This window comes from Trachurus trachurus (assembly GCF_905171665.1).
Source record: "Trachurus trachurus genome assembly, chromosome: 9".
Classification (NCBI taxonomy): Eukaryota; Metazoa; Chordata; class Actinopteri; order Carangiformes; family Carangidae; genus Trachurus; species Trachurus trachurus.
Window position 1 is genome coordinate 11,565,347 of NC_139895.1, and position 25,633 is coordinate 11,590,979.

The 25,633-nt window shown below is 43.1% G+C and overlaps 1 protein-coding gene across 1 annotated transcript in view; it reads right to left on the reverse strand.

Moving 5' to 3' along the window:
* Nucleotides 1-25,633, reverse strand: part of LOC310991451 (calcium/calmodulin-dependent protein kinase type II subunit beta-like) — an 89,798-nt gene that overhangs the window by 37,109 nt on the left and 27,056 nt on the right. Inside the window, exons 6-12 of the mRNA XM_083979164.1 lie at nucleotides 22,539-22,611; nucleotides 10,695-10,797; nucleotides 9,173-9,256; nucleotides 8,912-9,006; nucleotides 7,430-7,552; nucleotides 7,210-7,293; nucleotides 4,976-5,018 (exon numbers count right to left, since the gene is read on the reverse strand). Coding sequence (XP_083835290.1) covers nucleotides 4,976-5,018; nucleotides 7,210-7,293; nucleotides 7,430-7,552; nucleotides 8,912-9,006; nucleotides 9,173-9,256; nucleotides 10,695-10,797; nucleotides 22,539-22,611 — 605 coding nt within the window. The remainder of the gene's footprint in view (nucleotides 1-4,975; nucleotides 5,019-7,209; nucleotides 7,294-7,429; nucleotides 7,553-8,911; nucleotides 9,007-9,172; nucleotides 9,257-10,694; nucleotides 10,798-22,538; nucleotides 22,612-25,633) is intronic.

The window sequence follows — 25,633 nt, forward strand, 5'->3', positions numbered from 1 at the left end:
AAACAAAAGAAAGAAAGTAAAACCACAGCTTCAACGTGTTTTGACTTCATGAGAACCAGCCCAGTCTTGCATCTCCCACAGTGTTCACCATGCACCACAATCCCCCAGTGTTGCAGCGCATGCACCAGTCCAGTGCCCCATGCAGCATTCACCGACAGCTCCCGGGCAGTCCCATCCTTAAAGTGACGGTCAAGGGGGGAGTGAGGGGCAAGGGGGGGAGGAGGGGGCTTTCCAGTGTCATTGTCAGACAGAGAAAAGAAGAAAGAGGCAAAGAGGAAAGGAAAGAGTGAGATGATGAGAGAAAATGATGGTGGAGAGGTGGAACAGTACACGGAGAGACGACAGCTACAAGACAGGTAGAAATGACAGAATGAGGATGAGGGGAAGATGAGCTGAAGTGTTTGTGTTTGTGATGTGACAGAGGATGGGATGGGAGGATGGAGGAGGAAGAGGAAGAGAGAGAGAGAGAGAGTGACAGAGAGACAGGAGAGCGAGTTTGACCGGGTCGAGGCCATGCTCCGTGGTTTCTGGAGATGAGAAGATGAGAGGATGAGGATCATGGGTCAGTGGCCGCGCTGCTGCAGCCTTCAGCCGTTCAGGTCTCGAACAGGAGGTGACAGATGTGCTGAGATGGAGAACAACAGCTGGAGCTGGGTTTCCATCCGACGGTAGAAAACTATCCACTACAAAGATTTTTTTTTTTTTAATTAAAAATACAGTCGCGGAAAACATTAAGAGACCACTTTTACTAATGTTTCTTTAAAAGCATCTCTACATGTATGGTACACAAGTCATTCTACTTAATAAGACACTGATTAGGTGATTGCCTGAAACACATCTGGTTTTATAGGAAGATTATAAAAACCACTGCTGGGATTAAACATTGACATCATCCCATTAAAACTGATGTATAAACACCTAAGTTAAAATATTCATCTTGTGTTGTTTAGCAATTTGCATCATGCAAGGTCTGAAAAGACTGAATATTTTTTTGTTATTTTGACTAGTTGTCATTTTCTGCCAATAAATGCCCTAAATGACAGTATTTTCATTTAAATTTTAGGAGAAATGTCGTCAGTAGTTAATAGAATAAAACAGAAATGTTCATTTCACTCAAACACCTACCTATAAATAGTAAAACCAGAGAAACTCATCGTTTTCAAGTGGTCTCTTATTTTTTTCCATGACTGTACAGTAGATGGATGGAAACGTAGCTGAAGCTCCTGCCGATGAGTCGATGATGATGTGAGAGATAAAATGTGATAAAGTGGTCAGCCATCATGCTCTGTGCTCCCATGCTGAGCGAGGAGGAAGAGGAGGAGGAGGAGAGGAATGAAAGAGAGGAAGAAGAAGAAGAAGAATAAAGAGTAAAGAGGTGGCGAGTGAGGGAGGGGTGAGGAGGGGTGAGGGGGGGTGAGGGGTGGCATGCCCTGGGTGAGCCACCATGCTACCTTGTTCCACCAGCCCTGCGGTGGTGCCGGCGGCTGCAGCCACTGCTGCCGCGGCCGCAGTGACAGAGGCCGGAGCGGTGGTCTGCCTGCTGCCCACTGTTACAGAGTTCGATACCCGACCACACGGGGACGGAGAGAGAGAAAGAGAGAGAGAGAGAGGGAAAGAGAGAGAGGGAAAGAGAGAGGGGAGGAAAGAGAGAGAGAGCGTTACAAGGCGAGGAGAGAGAGGAAAGAGGTGCAGAGGGACGAAGAAGGGCGGGATGAGATTTAGAAAGAAGGGAAATAAGGAAAGACAGTGGGAGTGAGGAGGAAGAGGAAGAGGAAGAGGAAGAGGAGGAGGAGGGGGAGTGGGTGAGAGACACAGCAGGGGGTGAGGAAGGAGAGAGAGAGAGAGAGAGAGAGAGAGAATGTGAGGGACAAAAAAAGTCGTAGACAACCAACAGGGCTCATTAGTTCAGAGACGACGAGGGGTTAAACACACATGACGTCGTTCAGCTGCGACGTTTCGGTCTCTGATGATGAGACTCTGCGCTTTGTCGCTACGGAAACCTGGAAACAGCGTCATCGTTAGGGGTGATGGAGGTGACGGCGGCGGCGCAGAGTTTTTAGTCAGTGTTAGTCAGTAAATCTGCTTTACTGTAAGCAAGCGTGCTCCCACATGCTGCTGAGTCCAACAGGTCCAAACTTTATTTAAAGAGATAGTTCAACATTTTGGCAAATTGGCCCATTGCCATAATCCCTATAGTCATAGCAGTAGGTTTGTTACCTTTAATTGTCGGTGCAAGCTATTTTTAGAACAGCGGAGCAGAGCTGTGAGCTGCTCAGAGCTACACTACGAAGGCTCATGGTATTTTTTGGTTTCCCTCATCAAACTCATCAAATACACAATCCAACAACTCCAAAATTCTCTGGTGGACAAGTTGTGACCTGCACATTCACCACGCTGTGAGATAATAACAGAATGTTACGAGACAGAGTTATTTTAGAGGGAAATGCAGAGACTGCTTGATGAAAAACTGCCCTTGACAGGAGCGTGCATCAGAGCGGTTTTGCATGAATTTACCTCTAAAACAACTCCATCTTGTAATGTTCTGTTATTATCTCATAGTGTGGTGAATGTGCAGGTCCCAACTTGTCCACCAGAGCGTTTTGGAGTTGTTGGATTGTGTATTTGATGAGTTTGATGAGGGAAACCAAGAAATCCCATGAGCCTCCGTAGCGTAGCTCTGAGCAGCTTGCGGCTCTGCTCCACCGTTCTAAAAATATCTTGCACCGACAATTAAAGGTAACAAACCTACTGCTATGACTATAGGGATTATGGCAATGGGCCAATTTGCCAAAATGTTGAACTATCCCTTTAAGTTAGTTAAATTTAGCATCAGTTACCATGGTATAGGGTGTAATAACATCGTATAGGGACTGAAAACCCAGAGTTAAACCTGAAGTTACCTCGAGTGCTTCAAAGCAGCAGCATGTGGAAGCAGTACGATCCACCTCTGTGTCGGCATAAGGACACAGATACACTACATAACAGATGACTCATAATATATGATGAGAATATATAGAAACACACGGCGTGAAGCACGACTGCTGACTTTCATGTGGTGCTGATATTTTTTCTTTTTCTTTTTTTTTTACAGAAGGTCTGTTTCTTGTTTTTTTTTTCCTTCTTCTTTTTTTGTATTTGTGTTTTTGTAAAAACTTTTCAGCCGACGACCTCGCACTTGTAACAGAGTACGGCTTCCAAAGAGGAGGACAGAGGCTGAGTTGGAGAGTAGTGACACACACAAACACACCTGGCTCAGTGTGTGTGTGTGTGTGTGTGTGTGTGTGTGTGTGTGTGCAGGAGTTTAAAGAGCTGAGCGGTTGTTTAGTGGATGTTCAGACCATTTCCCTGTGGGAGGCTTATAGTGTCAGAGCGGCCGCTGTGAGTCATGTGTACTGAGGCAGCATGCTCGAACACACATACACACTTATATTGCTCAGACACACGCATACATCTATATATGTAAAAACGCACGGTACACGAACACAGACTCAGTGGTCGTGATTCATTGAGAGAAAGTCCGTACGTTCAACAGCTTTCAACCCTCGACACTTCACAACTCAAGCCTGACTCATCTTTAAAGTTCCTGCATCAAGTTTCTTTTCAACTCCTTATAATATAAATTATAAGATCAATCTCTGAAGACGAGCTTTAATATCCAACGATGTGCTAAAAATGTCTCATTAAGAAAAAACTGATGGGAAATACTGGAGTTTTTTCTTGCTGAATGAGTAAAAAGCAGCTTAAAGACTTATAGAAAGTCACTCTGAGGCCGTAGGATGTACAACAATTTACATTGTCCATCATGGATCACATCACAGCAGAGATTTAAAAAAAAAAAAACTAAGACAATTTTAACTCTTAAAGAAAGTATCATCTAGTACAGAGATAAACACAAACACAGACACACACACACACAAAACACACACACTGTACATAAACACATCCACAGCTTGCTGGTCAAATTCAGTGTTTCCCCCCAAATACTTTTTTGTCTTAAAAGCTTTTAAATATTTCACATATGTTTGTGTTTCCAGGTCTTTTATCTAAACTGTTTTGATTTGTTATTTCCATCATGAAACACTTTGTAATCTCTAATTTTGCTTTAATATGATATATAATATAAAGTGCTATTATCATTACACAGCCTGACATGACTTAATTATTTCCAATGCTTCAACTCTAAGTTCAAACCTTTTTACTTTTACATTTTACAGTGATGATAAGTGAGTGTGAGTTAATTATTGCCAATGTGGATTTTTTTTTTTAAATCAGCACAGGCGTCACAAGGTAGTTGTGTTGAAAATGAGCTAAAACAAAGCACTGCCTGAAGTGTCATCTCACTGAACTGAATATGCTTTTAATTTGAAAATGTCAGCGTTTTTGTGTCTAAATAAGAACAATGCTTTGTATCATAAGCATAAATGTAAACATATATACATCTTATAAGTCTCATTAACTCAGGTAGAATTAGAAACGCTTGGAGGAAACTGAGGGAAACGCTGAAGTTGCACCGAGATGAAATGAAGATGTGGTTTTGCTTAGGAAAGCATGCTTTGTAACCTTCACAATAAAATACATCTTATTGGTTTCAGGGAGACAACTGGGCGTGTGTCGCTGAATCTCCATAGTTACCAGTGTTTACAAGGCACATGCCACCATTTGGACTGAATGGACTCTGATTGTGTTTTCTGTCTTAAATTGATCCTCAAACTTCTGCTAAAAGTTGGACGACAACTCCAACAGGGTGGCATGTCCCTCAAAACTTAAGACTTTAACAGAGTTGTTTATATATTTAACAAACATTTAAATCCTTAAGTTTCTATACTTATCAGTATAATTGGCATGCAGACAAGAAAGTCTCTAGATTTTACATGTAAAACTAAGACTGATGGGGTCACGTACAGATTATGAATGGTAGAGTCACAGTCATGAGGGGGCGGGGCTACGAGTTTAACTTTGTCCAGGCAACACTTACCAGAGAAATTTCGAGAAACCAGCATGGTGGTAAGAATGGCCCCCTGAGGAGAAAACAAACAAAAGACATGTTCAGTTTTAACTCTTTGTTTTAAACTGTCCAGTATTATGTAAAATTAGATTTCATTGTCCTATTATTAATTTGTATGTAGGGATGGGTACTGAATTCGGTACTTTTATTGGTACCGGCCGAATTCTCGTCAATACGTGAATATTCTCCGGTACGCTTCATCATTTTCTTTTCCTTTTTTCAAGTATATTTTTTGGCTTTTCACGCCTTATTAGCTGAGGAGTTGTGATGTTGTTGGAAAATAAATATTCCAATTTCAGAAGTTTTTACTTTTTTTTTCTTTTTACAGACAAAACAGCTTTAATTACCACACATACACACAAAAAGTACAGAAAACAGGAACCGTTGTGTACTGGCACCGTTTCAGAGGAACCGAGTATCGGTACCGTATCGGTTCAAATGTGAAAGGTTCCCATCCCTAGTTGTATGTGGTTGAACGATCCACAGAGAAAAGCAAACAGTTTGTATTCAGAAAACGAGCCTGAAAACGAGCCGTGAGGACCTCCTGTAACTTTGTGATGTCACAAAAATGCAGTCATCACTCTCTACTGTCAACTATGCCCCGAGCTCCGCCCACTTGGGCCCAATAACCACATCTTGCAGGATTTAGTTTCTTTACTGTAAGTGTTTTACCTGATAACGCAAAAGAAAAATGTAAAATACAGGACTGATAACTGGATATATAACACTATTGATATTTGTATTCAAATAAACCTTTTTATCACTTTATGTCACTGACTGTTGTATTGCAGTGTTGATTAAAATTAAAGCGTCTCTTAAAAGTTTCTGCAGACAAATCCTGACTCCTATCAGGTGAAACATAAAGTCCATTACACACAAAATCAGAAGAAAAACTCACATTGAAATAATGTAGAGGGTTTTAGAGTCAGTTCAAATATTCCTCAAATTACACAGGAAAAAGAGAAACCATTTCAACATGCCTCTAGGAGAAGAATAACTCCTGTAGCTGCACAAATTTAATGTAAAAGCATCAACAGTGGACCCAGACAGGCAGAGAGCAAAGCGAGGTTAGATCTGAATTGATTTAAAAAATGTCATTTTATTGTAAAACTCGCTTGGAGCAGAGAATTTGTGCAGGGCTCAATTTGCAGGAGGAATAAAAAGCGACAGTGACATGATAAAGAAATAAAAGGGGAGGGGAGAGATGAGTAACGCAGCTAATCTTGACACTTTTCTCTCTGGAGAGATCGTTTTAAACTGGAGCTGATAACTTTTTATAGGGCTGTGAAAATGGCACCGCGTCGTATTTTAAGAGCGGTGGAGGGCGATGATAACACACAAACACAGCAGAACCCTGTATGCTTAGTGTTACGTACATGAACAGAGCAGAAGAAGCTGAAACGAAATGAAACTAATGAATGTGGGTTTAAATTTAGGTGCAGAGCCGATGCCCCGGAGTCTGACTGCACCGTTACAGTCACATCCTGTCAAGACAAATATCACATCCAGACACTTTTACATAGATCAGCCTGTGACGTTCAATATCGCTCCGGTCGTTTTCTTTGCTCTACTTTTGACACATGCACCTTCTCTCAACATGTTCTGTCTGTTCCTATTAGTCACTCGAAACAGGTTCAGCACGAACAAGCTGCTGCGTTTTTGTACATTGTTTATGTCAAATTAACCGATCTGTCTTATTTGCTTCGTGTATTATGCTCCTCCTGATGGTTTCTTGCTGTCGTCTGTTTGATTTAAAAGAAAAAAGAAAAAGAAAAACAGGGGAAAAAAGCCAAAGAGGATTGGTTCATGCAGGTGGCGTCTTGGCTGACTGGTTCGACATTTGCCTGCTGCAGCCACCTGTGTTTATGCTTCCAGCTTCCCATGTGTTGGTATGTGAGCCGAGCCGAGCCGAGCCGAGCCAGGACTGGCCAAACACGGCAGGGAAACAGTGACGCGCTCCGTTGGCTAAGCTGCCGTGTCCACACAGAATATCATATTGGAAAGGTCTGAGTGATTCTTGCACTGTCTTCTTTAAATAAAGACATTATAATTACACTTTAAAGGGCTTTTAATCTGATTTTAAATGATCGCAAACACCACTTTGTGACTCCAAAATGATGGGAAAGATGTAATGCTGTCTTTATTTCAGCCTGTACTGGAGCAGAGGAAGAAGATGTGGGAGAGAGCGAGCTCTGCAAACAGACCTTGAGTTTCCTCCTCGCATTGAATTTCTTCAGGCACTCCACGGTCTCCTGTCTGTGCATCATAGACGCCACTGTGGATCGTTGCTGCAGAAAGAAAGAAGAAGAAGAAGAGGAAGAAGAGGAGGAGGATGAAGACAGAAGGACGACAGGAATTTAAGTTTTTTCTGTCTTTTATTTGACGTCTCGTCTGCTCCTCTGTCTCCAGCAGGGGGACACTTACGCAGACCCATGGGTGCTTGAGGGCCTCCTGAGCCGTGATCCTCTTGGCTGGGTTGATGGTCAGCATCTGGTTGATCAGGTTTTTGGCCTCTGGGGTGACGGTGTCCCACTCAGGGGACGGGAACTGGAGAGAAGAAACATACCGGTAATATCACATTTAGCAAGAGGAGCAGCAACAACAACCTTCACATTTAACATGAGCTGAGCAAAGAAATGTATCAATATTTCAAATAAAAGTGCAAGAACAGTACAAAAAAAATCAATATGTAGGAACAAATATAAAAAAAAACAACCTTCATATAAGTATAAGAAAACCTTTGAATAAGTAAAACAAAGCTTCAGCTTAACAGGATAGATCAAGTTGGGACTGTTACAGCAACAACACCTTTAAAGTTTTCAGATTGATTATCTGAAATGCTAACGGCTAACACTGAAATCTCGGTTAGCGCCGTCAGTCCGATATCCGATAAATACATTGGACCTGATCAGATACTGAATGGATCCTTATGAGCTATGATGAATGTTTTATTTGTCATTTGTCAAAGTGTTAATTTTAATATCCCATAGCTATAAATAGAAAGAAGCTACATGTAAGGCGGCCAATGTTGGCACGATTAATCGCAATGTAATGGAAATTGCAGTATGGCCAAATGTAATATCCAAATAGCAGGAGCAGCAATTTGGAAAAATGTGTCACAACATTGTCAGACACACTCTGGCCAATAAATAGTAATATTAAGATATAACAGAACAATGTTTGTTTGTTTGCTAAAAGACACAAACAAAACTCACATCAGCAATTCAATTTTTAAGTGAAAATGAAAAAACAAATGTTGCTAGTCCGATTAAAATCCAAGTTTCAGCTCATATAATCCCAATATGATGATTTTTTATGCAGACCTCATACTTGCATCTTTTCTTTTGTGCCTTTATTGCGTTGCGTGCTTTGGGTCAAAAGAGCAACAGCAGCATAACAAGCTGCACACGTCAGAGGCCGAATGTGAACTCAAGGATGATGCCAGTGTGCGTGTGCCTTCAACATTTAATCCACTGTGTCCTCCCCTCTGTGAGTGTGTGCCTGCTTTTTTTTTTCTTTTTTTTTTTAATATCACAGGGCCGGTTCCAAGCGCAGAGGCCTCCCGGCAATTTGTTAAGAGAGTCTAAACCCATCAGGTCCTGTTGTGTCTAGGTATAAATGTCAAGGTCTTTGCCCTGTGAGCCCACAATCACTGCCAGAGTCGACCTCCCCCTCTCCCTCTCTCCCTCTCTCCCTCTCTCTGTATTTGGCATGGCGTTGAATGTGATCTAAGGTGAGACTCCCTCTCCTGCACCCCTGAAATATGAATGAGGTGACTGAGTTATGTAAGAGCTGCCAAAAAGGAACGAGGGCAGTGGGAGGAGAGGGGAGGGAGAGAGAGGAGAGGAGAGGAGAGGAGAGGAGAGGAGGAGGAGGAGGAAGAGAGAAGAGGAGGAGGAGACTCACATCGTAAGCCCCAGCCTTGATCTGCTGGTACAGCTTGTGCTGGTCCTCGTCCCAGAAAGGAGGGTAACCCACCAGCAGGATATAGAGGATCACCCCTGAGACACACACACACACAAACACATATGGACACACACACACACAGAGAAAAAAAAAACAAGATTTGTTAGAAAACAAGCTTCAGTGTGTGTTATTATATAGGGAATGCCATCCAGTGTGTGTGTGTGTGTTGGTAAGCGTGTGTGTGTGTGTCCCTGTGCTCACCGCAGGCCCAGATGTCCACAGGTTTGCCATATGCCTCCTTCCTCAGCACCTCAGGGGACAGGTACCCCGGTGTGCCGGCAAATCCTGCAGGAAAAACACAAACAAACACACACACACACAGTCACACACACACACGTACACATATTGATTGACGTGTTTCAAAAGCAACAGATTGTGTAGCTGCGATCCCTGGATCACAGCTTGTATAGAAATCAAGATAATCTTCAGTAGAAGCTAAGACCAAGATCTTCAAGACAGATTTAAGGGCTCGAACGCTGCTGAGGTCGACTGATTCACTGACAGGTGAAGAGGTTTGTGGCGGAGAATCCAGGTGAGACGTGGCCGTGCATCTCAATATCATCAGTTATCTCATTCACAGTTTTTGTAAATCTCCATTTAAGAAACAAAAACCTGCAATAAAAATCTATATTAAATGTCCCGCATAGGCGAAAGGTAGATGTCCATGTGTGTTGTGGTTATAAAGCAGCTCTAGGTTATATAATGATACTGTGAAAGTATCAAAGCCTCAGTCCACAGAGAAATACACGCGGCATGTGTTTGGAAAATGAGCCTTGAAACAAGCTGTCAGGGTTTCTGTAACTTTGTGATGTCACAACAGGGCCAAGCCCCACCCACATGAACCTTACAAGATTTGCTTTAACTGAGTGAAACCTGCTATATTTTTCTAGATTTTCAATCACTCAACTGGTCAGCCAATCAGAAGACAGAGCTCTAGAGAAGAGATGCAAAGTTACACTAAGGACTTTTGTTACTTTGTGATGTCACAACGAAGCCCCACCCACCTGGACCCACCATCCAACTCTTGCAGGATTTGGTTTCTCTCAGTGTTTTACCTGAATTCTGCTCTGAATTTATTGGAGCCAATCAGCCGATCAACTACACTAAGCTGTTTTTTTTTATTCTTAAAACCACAAATGTATCTTAATAAAATATGGAGCTTTGAGCTTTTGTAATGAATACATTTTGAATTTTTTTCTTTCCTTTTCTTTTTTAACCTATTTTCTTTCTGTATATGCTTTGATGATAAGACTTGATGAGATGTATATGTATGAGCTGTTTCTTCAAATAAAAAGTTTAATAGCAAAAAATATATACTATATATATGGAGCTTTAAACTGTGAAGATGAGTGGGGGACGGATTCAGGTGTGTGTATAGTACTTTTCAAATGCAAAAAACTACAAAGAAAAAAAAAATCAAAAGCCTCTTTCACTGACAAAGACGTTCAATCTTTAAATAAGGAACAACGTGAGCTGAGGTAAGACCAGAAACATCACTCGACACGTGTTTATAATTGGTGCATGAATCTCTGCAGCTCCTCGTCCACACGACCACACGAGGGAGCACACGTTGAACATCAACATGACATCAATGAGGTGATGTCGCTTTGTCAAAACGAATCCTCCAAAGTTACTTCATAACTCTCTTACTGTGCATGTAGATGTGTTTGACTCCTGTGTGTGTGTATGTGTGTGTGTGTGTGTGTGTGTGTGCTGTACCTACCAAACCAGGCCTGCTGATCGCCCTGCACCTCGATGGCCAGGCCAAAGTCGGCCAGCTTGACTGCGGCATTCTTACATTTGCTTGCCAGGAGCAGGTTCTCTGGCTACAGACGGGGGGGGGGGACACGGAGAGAAATACGGTTAATAAACATTTTTAAACGAAGAGTGAAAGGGGAAACAAAAACATGTATACAGTATATACTGTATACACACACATGCACATCTGGAGGATCTGTTTTCACCACATACTGTACACAACAGACACAGATTTAATTCACATTAACTGACACGGACACATAAAAGCTAAACAATGAAAGTTAGTCCGCATTTCAGCAGAGTGTTAAACCTGGGCGGTCTGCAGTGCTTTTTCATCGTGGCCTCGTACGATGTGTGTGTGTGCTCCGTGGTCTATAGGCTCCATCTCTGTGGCCCAGATAATGCAACCAGCCTCATTATTCTCTGTCAGAGGAGGCCTCTAATAATGGGCTGCTATCCCCACTGGCCCCTGCCTCTATCGCTCACACTTTCGCTCTCTCTCATCTCACTTTACTGTTGCGTCTGTTGTTAAAAAGGCAGCTGGCAATTCTGAAAGACAATTTTTAAGCGCAGCAGTGGGAGGTAGGGATAATAACTCATAAATAACATATTGATGATGTTGGACAAAAATCACAGGGTTTACCTCCCTGCACATTACACAGCCAGGAGTTAGTGTGAGTACTGGAGCTAAGCTGTAGATAGAGAAACAAATGAATGCATTGTTTTTAGGGGTGGGAATATTTTACTATCTCACGATTTGATTCGATTCTGATTTTTCGGGCTACAATTCAATTCAAAATCGATTTTTGATTCAAAACGATTTGATTCATAATGATTTCTGCTTCAGTCTATCAGTGTGCAAAGGATCCTCATGATCTACTCCAGTCTGCTTTGCAAGACAGAATAACTAAAGTGTCTTTTTCACATTTATTGAGGTTTAAACATGTATCCATGCTTAGATGGAATTGTTTAAACTGTTGCATAAAAGCAACATCACATATTGCTTAAGTAACAAAATTAAAAGTACCTCTTTATTTAAAAAAAATAGTGCAGGTAAACATGCTGCCTTTTAAATTCTAAGGAAATGGAGGCCGACAGCCAGCAGATTTGTTTCATTTTTTTCAAATCGATTTTGGGACATTTTATATTGATTCTGAATCGTATTAAATAAGAATTGCAATTCTTATGTGAATCGATTTTTTTGCACACCCCTAATTGTTTTGTTGCGGAGCCTTTGACAAGATGTGAATCTTTAAAAGCCTGATGGTGGCGTCTAACAACTACACAGAGGCCCCGCCGAGTGTTGTTGCATGCAGTAAGTTTTCTTGTGTCTTTCAGGGATTAAAAGTAACTCCCTTTAATGTCACTTGCACAACTCTACTTTCTCTTCCAATTAGCGAGTGTGGCTGTTTCCTCAAGTGCACTGCTGTGCAAACATTACTGCATATGATGGGGGGGGGGGGGGGGGAATGAGGACATTATATTTAGGCTGCATTTCTGTCACTGCCTCCCCTGCATTGCAGCAGCAGCAGCAACAGCAGCAGCAACAGCAGCATTGCTCGCCATCCTCCCTCTGCTCTCTCCCCTCAGCTCAATTGTTTAGAGGCAACAGAACGCTGTGTATTTAAAGCGCCAAGATATTTTAAAAGTGCAGTTTTTGAGCCTATAAGTAAAAGAGAGGGAAATGAAAAAGACAGCCACAGAGAGAGAGAGAGAGTGAGGGACTGTGAGAGAGCTCGGCAGTAATCCTGAGGCTCTGTGCCTATACCTCGTGTCATCATCACATCCTCGCAGCTCTCTACCACTTGGTCAGGCTTTTTACGCTTTTGTAAACGGCAGAGTTAGGACTTGCCAACACTGCAGCAGTAAGATAATCCGTGAAAAAACGGATGTGGGTGGAAATTCTGATGAAGCCTGCATGTGCTTCCATCAAAAAGGTGCAGAGACACAATGTGAAGCATCAAGAGCCGAGACATTACAGCAGCTATCGGCGTCACTTTCCTGACAGAAGCTGCTCCGTCCTTGTCCATCTCCTCAGCGCTCACACACACACACACACTTCAAACACACACACACACACACACGTCTGAACACACTGAGGACCAGAGCGAGTTAGGGGAGGGGGTGTGTGGAGGGAGAGGGGGTTGATGGGAGCACAGAGAGAGCTGTATTCTAGAGCAGGTCATGTGTGGGTGTTTGAAGTGGAACGATTCCCAGCTCTCTCTTCTCTATTCTATCGCTCCGACTTCGTTGGATGTGGAGCTGCTGCAGCGTTCCTGACTAATTCCTTAAGAGAACATGGCAGAGATGCGGACCTCCAGTTTAAGCAGCACCGCTGAAGTGTGGTGAATTTTATTTCTTATTTTTTTACCCTGTCAGAAAAACACTTGAGGAAACTTTTCTGATGCTATTCCCAACTAGATACCTGGCCAAAGTTAAAGGGATAGTTCAACATTTTGGCAAATTGGCCCATTGCCATAATCCCTATAGTCAGAGCAGTAGGTCCGTTACCTTTAATTGTCGGTGCAAGCTGTTTTTAGAACGGCAGAGCAGAGCTGTGAGCTACTCAGAGCTATGCTACGGAGGCTAATGGGATTTCTTGGTATCCCTCATCAAACTCAACAAATACACAATCCAACAACTCCACAACGCTCTGGTGGACAAGTTGTGACCTGCACATTCACCACGCTATGAGATAATAACAGAACGTTACCAGACAGAGTTGTTTTAGAGGTAAATTCATGCAAAACTGCTGATGTGTGTTCCCGTCGGGGCCAGTTTTTCATCAAGCAGTCTCTGCATTTGCCTCTAAAACAACTCTGTCTCGTAACGTTCTGTTATTATCTCATAGCGTGGTGAATGTGCAGGTCACAACTTGTCCACCAGAGCGTTGTGGAGTTGTTGGATTGTGTATTTGATGAGTTTGATGAGGGAAACCAAGAAATCCCATTAGCCTCCGTAGCGTAGCTCTGAGCAGCTCACGGCTCTGCTCCGCCGTTCTAAAAATAGCTTGCACCGGCAATTAGTTTTTTCTGCAAAATCAAACACACTGCCATGTTGGTAGCATAAAAATACAGTTTAAACATGGGAAACGTGATTTAAATAAGAAATTATCAGACTAAAAAGTAAGTTAATAAGACAAAGGAGGCATTTTGGAGCCTGTATGATGTATATAATATTTCCTCTATTACAGTGTTGAGCAATTTGGTGTTTTTTTCTTCGCCACACATGTAGATCTGTTCACTGTGTTGTCATCTCATTTGCCATAACCCATTTCCTAATTTGAGGGCTCTTGTCACCCAGGCTGTCCTCAGTCATCACACTATGACCTATTGCATGAAATGCTCCACGACACTTGGGTGTGAAACCAGATCGTCGCGTCGGCTAAATAAAGAAATGGCCACAACGGTTCTGATAAACACAACGCGCCTTTGCTGGAATGCCTGGACTGACATTTGCATTGAAGAAGAAGTGCATCATTAGAGGATGCAATGAACACGCCTGCATGCACACACACACACACACACACAATACAAAACAGCAATGAGGAGAGGAAACAGTTTGATTTCTATCAATGTCGACGCCGATTCTCACGCTGCTCAGATCTGTGGTTTGATCAGCGTCGAGCTAAATTTAAAAACTTGCACATGAGTTGTTGGTTTGCAGCTTTCACATTAACGAGGCCGTGTTTCAGTCTCTGTGTAAAAATCCTTAAAAGAAACACCAAACATCGACCGTTGGAACCATGTGACACATGTACATGGACGTCTACAAAAGACAGTTCGAAGAAGAAGCCGGTACAGGATTAGTAACTGGCTCTCAGTTTCCAGGGGCCCTAAAAAGAACCTGTGCTACCAGCCAAGTCAGGCCGGTATAATAAACAAAATGTGGCGACACGGCGAGTTAATTGGTGGCCGTTTACAGAGAAAGAGCCGTGACGTTCGCAGCAACCAAGGGGTCATTAACTGATCTATAGCTGCAATCAAAGTACACAGGGAGGTGTCTGATAATCAATAGTCTGGTTTAATAGTCTCTCACTGACAAGTTAATGAAGCAGAGGTCACGTTAACGTTAACATCCTCCCCTGGGTCCTGTTCCAAAGAAGAGGAACAACAGAACAACAGGGACAGAGGGCGAGTGCACAGAGCTGGAGGCTGAGTGTGGCAGAGCAGAGCTGGAGGAAGGTTGGTTGGTCGGGCTGAGGTGGTGGCGGTGGCGGTGGCGGTGGCGGTGTTTGACAGTCTCATTGTGACGGCCACAAAGCCACAAGGACGGTTATAGCTGCGAGTGGGAAGAGGAGGAGCCTCAAACGTGTGTTTTTATCTGCGTTTATAACATCCACAGCTTCTCATTGACTTATCATAGACACACACTGTAACACAGACTACACAGTTAACACACCCACAGATACCCCCCACCCACCGTAAGCTGGGGACACACTACACAATTGTTACCCTTTTTTACCCCAAATTCACAGTCGGGGCCTTGTCTGCACCAGTCAGCACTTGAGGTTGGGGATTTGGCACGGCAAGTTGGCGCAGAAATCTGTTACAGTAATGTGTGATGGGGTACGGATCGGAAAGTGTTGTTGTTTTTTGGGTCTGGACGCAATCGGGTAGTGTGTAGCTATACACATGTTGCCAATCGCCAATGAAAATGGATGAGGTGGGACACAGGAAGTAGCGTCAGAAGCCAACGTCGACTCCTCCACATCATGATCTCCATACCATGATTTCTCACAGCAGATGGCAGCACAAACGACAGTAGCAGCGAGACGTACGTCGTCCATATCTGTGTCTCAATTCAGGAGCTGCATCTTTCGGCAGGACGCATTTGAAGGCTGATTATGTCACAGCGTCAGGACGAGGCCTGTCCCAATTTGAAGCCTCCTTGAATTGCGACCTTCTCTCGCCTGTTCTACGTGGCAGAGTCCTGCAACGCGTACCCGACAGCTTACCCGCAAAAAATGTGTCTGACTGGTGAAAATTATACTTTTATTATAAGTTAATGGGTACGGAAATTGGAGAAAATAAATCGTCAAGGGTTAAATTTAGATGTTTGGGAGGAGTTCGGTCTCCTCCAAGACGAGGAGAATAACGTCCTTGTTAGTGGCGCGGGTAACGGGCCTCTTTACTGTCTGACGGTTTCCAAAATTGGACACGACGCACCTATTCTCCGTCACCTCTCGTATCCCAAGATTTTTACATGCCGTTAATTATTGGCCACGTAGCATGCTAGCTATCAGATTGTTGAGGAGGCTCTGCGCTGTAGCCGTGGTAGCCCAACTTTGCGGTCGCCTTGGAGGCGTTGTCTCCCGTTGACCAGGGAGCTGAGGAGCCGTTGGAAGTGGAAAAAAGGCAGACACTTTCTAATGTCTAACGTTAAGACGTCGATTGCATTCGGACACAAACAGGAAATGCTCCAAAGGCTAACTAAATGTGCAGTCCTGCGAAAGTTTGGTGCGTTCAGGTGGCTTCAGTTGGTTGGACAAATCGTCTATTTAGTCTGTGATCCCTCATCTGGTCCAGCCGTTAAATGTGCGATCCTCAGTCCTAATTAAAAAAATCTGCTGAAGCCAGTTGGTCGGTTTGTGTGCAGCGACTCTAAAAATCGCCAACGACTGCGAGAATCGTGTAGTGCGTCCCCAGCTTTACACAGACGTTATAAGCATCACACCATCACTCACCTTCAGGTCCCGGTGCACCACGCCCATTTGATGGCAGTGAAGCACCGCCTCCAGGATCTGCTGGATGCAATGACTGCATGCAAACACCAAGGGGGGAGGGGGGCGAGGGGGGGCGCATGTTAGTCTGAGCAGCGCTTACAATCCCGTGCACAAGCCAGAGGGAGGGGGGGAGGGAGGGGGGAGGAGAAGGGGGTTGTGGGGGTTGTATGAGGTGTAGGACAGAGGTTTAAAGGACTCGTCTGTTGCCAAGTGTTCACTCTCTTTAGCGACACAGATTAGGTTAAAGGGATAGTTCAACATTTTGGCAAATTGGCCCATTGCCATAATCCCCATAATTGATAGGAGGACGTTTGTTACCTTTAATTGTCGGTGCAAGCTATTTTTAGAACAGCGATCATCAAATACACAATCCAACAACTCCAAACTGCCCCCGGCGGGAACGTGCAAACGACTCTGTCTCGTAACGTTCCATTATTATCTCATAGCGTGGTGAATGTGCAGGTCCCAACTTGTCCACCAGAACGTTTTGGAGTTGTTGGATTGTGTATTTGATGAGTTTGATGAGGGAAACCAAGAAATCCCGTGAGCCTCCGTAGCGTAGCTCTGAGCAGCTCACGGCTCTGCTCCGTCGTTCTAAAAATAGCTTGCACCGACAAATAAAGGTAACAAACCTACTGCTAAAACTATAGGGATTATGGCAATGGGCCAATTTGCCAAAATGTTGAACTATCCCTTTAAAAGGTGAACTGTAAAATCTACAAAAACCTTCGTCAGTGATGTGTTTTTGGAGCGAGGGAGGGGGGGGGACTGGATGTAGCTGGGGGGAGGGGGGGTGTGGATGTGGGTGCTCTGCAACAGAAGACCCCTTTGAGTGGATTTATTCTGCAGCTAACCAGTGAACATCGACTCCTCTGAACCCTGATCTTCTTGGATGAGCACATCCACGGACATGAAGGCGTTGATGAAGGAGGTATAAGGGGAAGGAGTGAGTCATTGTGCAATTAATAACATTTAGAAGATGTGTTTGGGATCAACACCCCCCTCCACCCCCCACCCGTCTGATGGTCGGTTAGCGACCCGACACTAAAAATAAATAAAAACTCAAAAGTCCAGAACGGTGTGAGGGAAACCCAGGGAGGAGGGGGGAGGGGGGAGGAGGGGAGGGGCAGAGGTGTGAGTGTATACAGAGTCAGGTAGGAGACACCTGTGAGCTGGGAACATGATATAATACAGTGTGATGACACAGCGTGTACATGTGTATGTGTGTGTAGGTCCATGTGCATTGTGTTGGTCCAGCTATGGGAAGTCCTGAGCTTCACACAAACACACACTTGTCTTGTTGATGATGTTGTGTTGTGTGATGATAAAAGCTCGACCGTGCATTTCTGCTTCCTGTGCACTGACTCGCTCCAAATGTATCAAAAAGTTCAGACTGAGGTTTGTGTGTTTGTTGGTTTTTGCCAACCTGCTGTTGGTTATGAACCGTGCAGACTTTTTGAAGCCCAATTGTGCTGTTGTGTTTTTGCATTTTTGTATATTTCTAGATATTGAGGAAGAGTCATATCCAGAAGAGACAAAGCTGTTGAACTTGACACTACAAAGGAGTTTTGAATGAGGCCAAACTTGAATGTTTAATTTACCTGATAACTATTATGGTTAAAAAAAAAAAAGAAAAAAATATATTTGGGTTCTGAGAGGCTTTCTTTTTAATGGAAAAAGATCCTCTCTCTCGCTCTTTCTTATTATTTCACCAGCCCTTCTGGAAATAAACTTCAGCTGCTTCTATGTGTCACTGTTTAAGGTTAATCTGAAAAATAAAAGATATAAAATTAAACTTTGTTATTTCAAACTAAAGCACATATCACCCTCTGGAGTAGAATCAGCTGTGTCTTGTTGTGTTATTTTGCTTAATATTGAACCTTGATGGTAAAAATGTGACATTGATTTTTCTTTGTAAACTCATTTTGTGAATTAAAACTGACTAAAGAAAAAAATACTACTTATTATTTATTAAATAGTGACTTTATTAAAATAACAAAAAAATTAAATGACACATTATCAAAAAATTGTGTCAATAGAAATAAACTAAAATATTTTTTTCATTATACACATTTCAATACATCTTATTTATTTCCAGGTTCAGACGTTCAGTTGTGAATTGATTTGTCACAGACAGAAAAAAAACCAGTCTGACTTTGAGAAACAGCTGGGCAGCTGTTAACTGACAGGCCATTAGTCTGATCGATCAGCTGCAGATGAGAGAGCAGCCGCCTGCCGACCTCCGTGTTGTTGAGGAGGAGGACCGATAAAAGGAGCATCCCTTTGACTGTGTGTGTGTGTGTGTGTGTGTGTGTGTGTGTGTCAATAGATGCAAACACACACACAGAATAAAACGAGGGTGTATGAGAAGCTGCGACTGTGACAGCATCGATTTCTCTCAGCGATGTGATAGAACAACACGTCCCAGCAGTCAAACGACTTAAATCAAACTCCTTTATTTGTTTTTTGTTTTTCTTTACTGTTTGAAAAAAAAAATCTGTTTTGCTTCTGGGCGGAGAAAAAATATCAGATTTTAAAAAAACTTAGAAAGGGTGTTGGTATTTTACTTTGAAGGGCTGGTGTTATGATCCCATTAAAAAATTATAACCGCAGCTCTGAGCGAAGCTTCGACCTTGACGTTTTTGTGGGATTTTTTTTTTCAGTTTATTTTACACTAACACCGGGTGTGCCAGGGTTCACGGGTTGCCACAGCAACCACATCCGCATTGGATTATCGCTTGCGCGCGGGGCCTTGACGTTTGCATTATTTACTTAGTCATCTCGATTTCACTCGCATCTAATAGAAAAACCTCGTGTTTGGAGCAGTCTGGTGATTTTTAACTGTCATCTGATGCTTCATTTTCCCACATAATGTTTATCTATATATATGGAAATGTGAGAAAATACAACTATTGTGAAAGCATGACGTTTCCTGTGCCTTTAAATAATGAAGATTTTATGAGATTAAAACAAGTTTAGGCGTTTTTAATATCACATTTTACCAGGCTAAATGCAATGAATGTAAATAAATGTGTATTAATTTCAACGTAACTGCAGCCAACTATTATTTTCATTCTCAGTTAACCTGCTGTTTGTGTTTCCACTCAGTTGTTTAATCTATAAAGGATCAAAACTTTGCAGAAGATGAACTTTACATGTCCAGATGTCTTGTTTTGCCCAACAACAACAACTCAACAGCCATGACGTGACGTGACAAAGGGGTCACAAGCCAGATTCAAACCCACACCCATGTGGGGCACTCCTAATTTAAGATTCATTAAAAACTAATAACCTGACAATTAAAACTAAAATCAGATACTTGTTGAGGTCACTAATGTGCAGGAGTCCAGTGGCCAGTTTGCGAAATATTATAACACGAGAGAAACAAGGCAAAGAGAGAGATAGAGAGACAGAAACAGAAAGAGAAAGAGAGAGGGAGAGCGATAGAAAGATGGACTGGCATGGCTGTAAAGTTCAAAGCTATAAATTTGAATCCTGTGTCTTGTTTCTAAAGGTCTCCCAATGAATAAATACTGGGCAGGTCACATCTACGGCCCAAATACTAAGAGCTGTGTGTGTTGAGTGATCACCGGGAGCCAACAGCAGCACGTGGCTGCATGTGTCTGCAAATGTGCGGCCGAGGCTAAAACCACTTCCATCGTTTCATATGTGTGTGTGTGTGTGTGTGTGTGTGTGTGTGTGTGTTCTGTTGCACCCTCATTCATACATAAATGTGTTCCAGTGTGTTGGTATGCATGCAGTTCAATGTGTGTGTGTGTGTCCATCCTCCCCCACTTTGTCAGCTGTTGAGCTCTGTAACCCGCAGGGTGAGAATCCTGTGCATGTGTGTGTGTGCGTATGTGTGTGTCTGTGTGTGTGTGTGTGTGTGTGTGTGTGTGCGTTGCTCGAATGAGGGAGCTCATCCCAAACGTTCCTGTGTTAGTTAGCGGCTCAGGTTTGGTCCTGCTGTGGATATCACACCCAATCTCTGCTGTATTTTAAGACCCATCCTTGTCGCCCCTGTGTGTTTACAACAGCGTTTAACGTGAATCAGAAATCGGCTCGGAGATAAATCTGTGAACTTTACGTGAATTAGACTCATGCACACGGCTGCAAGACGACAGCTATCCGAGCTGGATTTATTTGTACACACTTGAATTTTGTGTTTGTGTGTGTGTAATCTGTTATAAGCTGTGTTTGTTTACAGATCTGGTTTTCTCATGTCACATGTTTTGTTGTGGTTGCTGTTTAATCAAGGAGGGACACACACCCGTGTCTTCGCTGGAAGAGCAAAAAATAAAAACCAAACGTCTGTCCAGCCTTACAAAGTGAAGTGTAGAGACGTGTTTCCTTCCGTCATTGCATTTTCTTTTTTTTAAAAATTGTATTCAGTATATTTTATTCTATTCTAAAGCCTGACCAGGGACAAAGACAGCAAATTAGCTGAAGCTAGATGTCGTATATGCATCACAGTTTCCCATTTTCTGTGGCAATGTTGTATGTATTGTCCCTGTTAAATAAACTTTAAAATGAATAAATAAAAACTAAGTCTTTCCTTCAACTTTATGGGTTCATATTGTCAGAGAATATGCAAGTTTTTTTCATAAATTTGAACTTCAAACTTAAAGAACTTCTAATTTTAATGAATGAAAATACCATTATAAATAGATAAGAACTGCTGCCAAAGGACGACTCCATATGAGCTAGAATTACAGCCTCAATGGCTCCACGCTGCCGCCGCCGGCCAGTCGAGTTGCAATTTGATTTTCTAGGCTTCAATAAAAGATATTCTGTCATAATTAAGTCACTAAACCGTCCTGAGTTGTTGCAAAAGACGTGTCACAGTGACACAGTTTTCTGAGTGTTGCAATAAAAAAATAGAGCAGATTTCAGAGTAAAACACTCAGAGAAACCAAATCCTGCAAGTTGTTGGATGGAGGGTCCAGGTGGTGAGGGGGCGGAGCTTTGTTGTGACATCACAAAGTCACAGGAAGTCCTGATTGATCATTTTAAGGCTCGATTTCTGAATACAGGCTGTGTGCATTTCTCTATGGACTGAGGCTTTGATACTTTCACAGTATTAATAATGAACCTAGAGCTGATCTATAATCAGAGTAGACATGGAAATTTCACTTTACACAAAATTGGACCTTTGAGAATTGACTGAAAATTAAAAGCAGTTCATTTGTGGACTAGAGAGAATAGTAGAAACACAGCAGCAGGCTGTCCAGTGGGGGGTTTATTATGACAACGCTGGTTTGAGTATTGACGATTCAGAGCAAGAGATAAAAGCTTCTTCACTCACAAACCGGCAGCTTAGAAGACATGTAGAAGAATATCTTAAACCATAACAAGCCTTCGTAGTGTTAAATGCATCATGGCTCTTTTGTTGTGTGTGTATGTGTGTGTTTTTTTTCTGTCTTTTGAGCTGGAGATATAAAGACGCACTTAAAAGCACAGCAATCAATACAAGAAAATAAACGATTCAAAGCCAGAGAGAGCGAAGGACGACGAGGAAAAGGAGGAGGAGGAGAAGGAGGGAGGGAAAAATCAATGAAGAACACAGTAAATAATTGTGTGTGTGTGTTTTTTTTTATATAATTAGTCTGGTGGGAGAAATTGATGGTTGTATGAGCACATGAGCAAACACTGGATATTTATTACACCTGAAGAAGGTTGTGTGTGTGTGTACAAGGCTCATTTATTGATTGATCAGGTTGTCAGTCAGTGCAACAGGAGCTTTCGTGATGTAGTTTGTTTGTAAGATGAGTGAAAAGAAGAGGAGGAGGAGTGGGAGGAAGGGCGGGTGGTAGGAGGAGGGGTGAGGCAGGTCAGGCGTCCTCCAATTAAAAACCAGAATAAAATACAATAAAAAAGCAAATAGGAAACATGAGAGCATACCAAGAAGACAAGTCGGACAGGCGGACGTCAGACAGGAACGACACGAACAGACGAGACGGAGGAGGAAGGAAGGGAAGGAAGGGAAGGAAAGGAAGCAGGCAAAGGTCATGGGGAGAGGGGGGGAGGGGAAGAGGGGGAGGAGGAGGAGGTGAGGGATGCAGATGCTCCTCTACACATACTAACCTTCAGGTCCCTGTGCACTATGTCATGTTGGTGAATGTGATGGACACTGTCTAGAATCTGATGGATACAGTGACTGTGAAGACAAAACAGAGAGGAGGAGGAGGTGGAGGGGGAGGTGGAGGTGAAGGGAGGGAGAAGAGGAAGAGGAGGAGGAGGGATGAAGGTGGAGAGATGAAAGGGAGGAAGGTGAACAGAGTGACGAGCAGGGACGAATGTGAAATGAATAAGACGAAATTAAACACCAGGAAATTACAGGTTAGGTTAGAGGAGGCCAAGTGACAGAGGTGTCAGAGGAACGAAGGAAGAGGAGGAGGAGGAGGATAGGAGAAGGAAAGGAGGAGTAGGGGGAGAAAGAGAGGGAGATTGATGCAGATAAGAGATGTTGGAAAAAGGATGGAAGGGATGAATGCGGGTGGAGGAGACAAAAACGTTTCGATTTGCTTTTTCAAACATGATGAGAGAGACAAGAGTCTGCCTGACAAAAATCACAACAACACTGAAGAGGAGAGGAGAGGAGAGGAGAGGAGAGGAGAGGAGAGGAGAGGAGAGGAGAGGAGAGGAGAGGAGAGGAGAGGAGCGGAGAGGAGAGGAGAGGAGAGGAGAGGAGAGGAGAGGAGAGGAGAGGAGAGGAAAGGAAAGGAAAGGAAAGGAAAGGAAAGGAAAGGAAAGGAAAGGAAAGGAAAGGAAAGGAAAGGAAAGGAAAGGAAAGGAAAGGAAGTGGAAGGAAAGGAAGTGGAAGGAAAAGAGAGAGAGAGGAGAAAGGAGAGGAGAGGAAAAGGAAAGGAAAGGAAAAAAGGAAATGGAAGGAAAGAAGAGGAGAGGAGAAAAGAGGGGAGAGGAGAGGAAAATGAAAGGAAAGGTAAAAAGGAAATGAGAGGAGAGGAGAGGAGAGGAGAGGAGAGGAGAGGAGAGGAGAGGAGAGGAGAGGAGAGGAGGAAAGGAGAGGAGGAAATTGAAGGACAGGAGAGGAGAGGGAAGAGGAGGAAAGAAGAGGAGAGGATGAGAGGATAAAAGAGAGGAGAGGAGAGGGAATGGAAGGAAAGGAGAAAGGAGAGGAGGAAATTGAAGGAAAGGAGAGGAGAGAGAATGGAAGGAAAGGAAAAAAGGAAATGCAAGGAAAGGAGAGGAGAGAAGAGAGAAGGAAAGGAAAGAGAAGGAATGGAAGAAAAGGAGAGGAGAGGAGAAAGGAGGGTAGAGAAGAGAAGAGGAGAGGAGAGGAGAGGAGAGGAGAGAAGAGGAGAGGAGAGGAGAGGAGAGGAGAGGAGAGGAGAGGAGAGGAGAGGAGAGGAGAGGAGAGGAGAGGAGAGGAGAGGAGAGGAGAGGAGAGGAGAGGAGAGGAGAGGAGAGGAGGAAAAGAAAGGAATGGAAATGGAAGGAAAGGAGAGGAGAGGAGAAAAGAGAGGAGAGGAAAAAGTGACAGATTGTGAAAGAGAAGAGAGGACGGGGCTTTGAAGAGCAGAGAGAGATAAGAATACATGAAAGAGATGGAACACTTATGTATAGGATGAGACTGAATCATAGCAAACTGGTGGGCTGCTGCTGCCAGGCCTTTCCATCACTAAAAAGGAAAACACATCAGTGTGTGTGTGTGTGTGTGTGTGTGTGTGTGTGTGTGTGTGTGTGTGTGTGTGTGTGTGTGTGTGTGTGTGTGTGTGTGTGTGTGTGTGTGTGTGTGTGTGTGTGTGTGCTATAAAGAGGTACACACACCTACCTCACTATTGTGTGTGTGTGTGTGCGTGTGTGTGCATTTTCAATAGGTGTGTATGTGGGCTTGGTGCAACGAGAACGTGTAATGTGCAGAATATGTGACTAATAACAGGCGCAAGGAGACAGGCAGCCTGCAGGATCCACACCCACACAGTGTCTAGTGAGTGGGAGGACGGAGAGAGAGAGAGAGAGAGATACACATGCATGCTCACTCTCTCACACACACACACTCACACATGTAGATAAACATCACATCCACACACACACGGTGCCACTCCTCAGCATCTACAATACGTTTCTGTTCTGTTACTCATGATTTCCTGACATTAAACCTTAAAGAGCGACGTAATGCAGCTTAAAAATCTTGTTTTTTTGTTTTTTGTTTAAGATTAAGATCAAGATCAACTTTAACACACATTTAACCTGAGATTTCTTCAGGCTGTGATATAGCGCCACATAAAGTTCAAACAAGGTTAAAATGTATAACCTGTGTGGGCGCTTTATTTATTTATTTTTTTACCACTTACCCTTTCGACAGCTTTAGCAGCTATAGCTCTGATCTGATCTGATCTACAGCTTCATTCCTAAAGAAAGCAGAGACAGTTTTATTGAACTAACTAAATGCATCAGCTGCCTGGAAAATAATGGCGTCTATGGGAAGTTGGAAATCAGAGCTGGGAATGATGTAACATCCAGTTAGAAGTTGGTAACATGTCGGAGTGGCAACCCATTTGTTAGCTGTACAAAACACTACGTGACATTAGAGGTATAGAAGTTGCTACAGTACAATTCATAAAATGACACAAAAATAAGACACAATGGCTAAAATCCTGTGTTGATGCATCTTGGATTGCAAGCTCAAGGTTACTGAAGTCTGAATTTCATCTTAAAGGAGGCGCTCCTGGGAACTTGGAAAATCCAACTTCTGAGTTTTTATAGAAGGCTCCAATGAAACATCACTGATTCCTCATCTAAATCAATCGATAACAATCCTGTTGTCTTTAATTGCAGGGCCTCTTTAAAGACCAAGATGGATCCTTTCACAATTTCTCACCACAACCTACTCACCAATTCATGCAAAAACAATTTCACAGTGTACTGTACATCTCCGCCTCACACATAACTGTGAACGTGTATTAATGATTTTCAATCTGACTGTTTGTCTTACGGAGAGGAAATGTGACTATTTGTTATCAAGAAATACCAGATAATTGAAAAAGGACTAAACGTGAACTCTGCAGGGAAGCTAGATGGGCGTGCAGGACGGACTTGGTCACATACTTATTAACAGATATCATAGGTGACATCATCATCGTCCACTCCCTGTTTCGTGCTCTGTTCTTCCAGGAAGGTCAAGTCTGCAGCTTAATAACGAATAACACACCTCT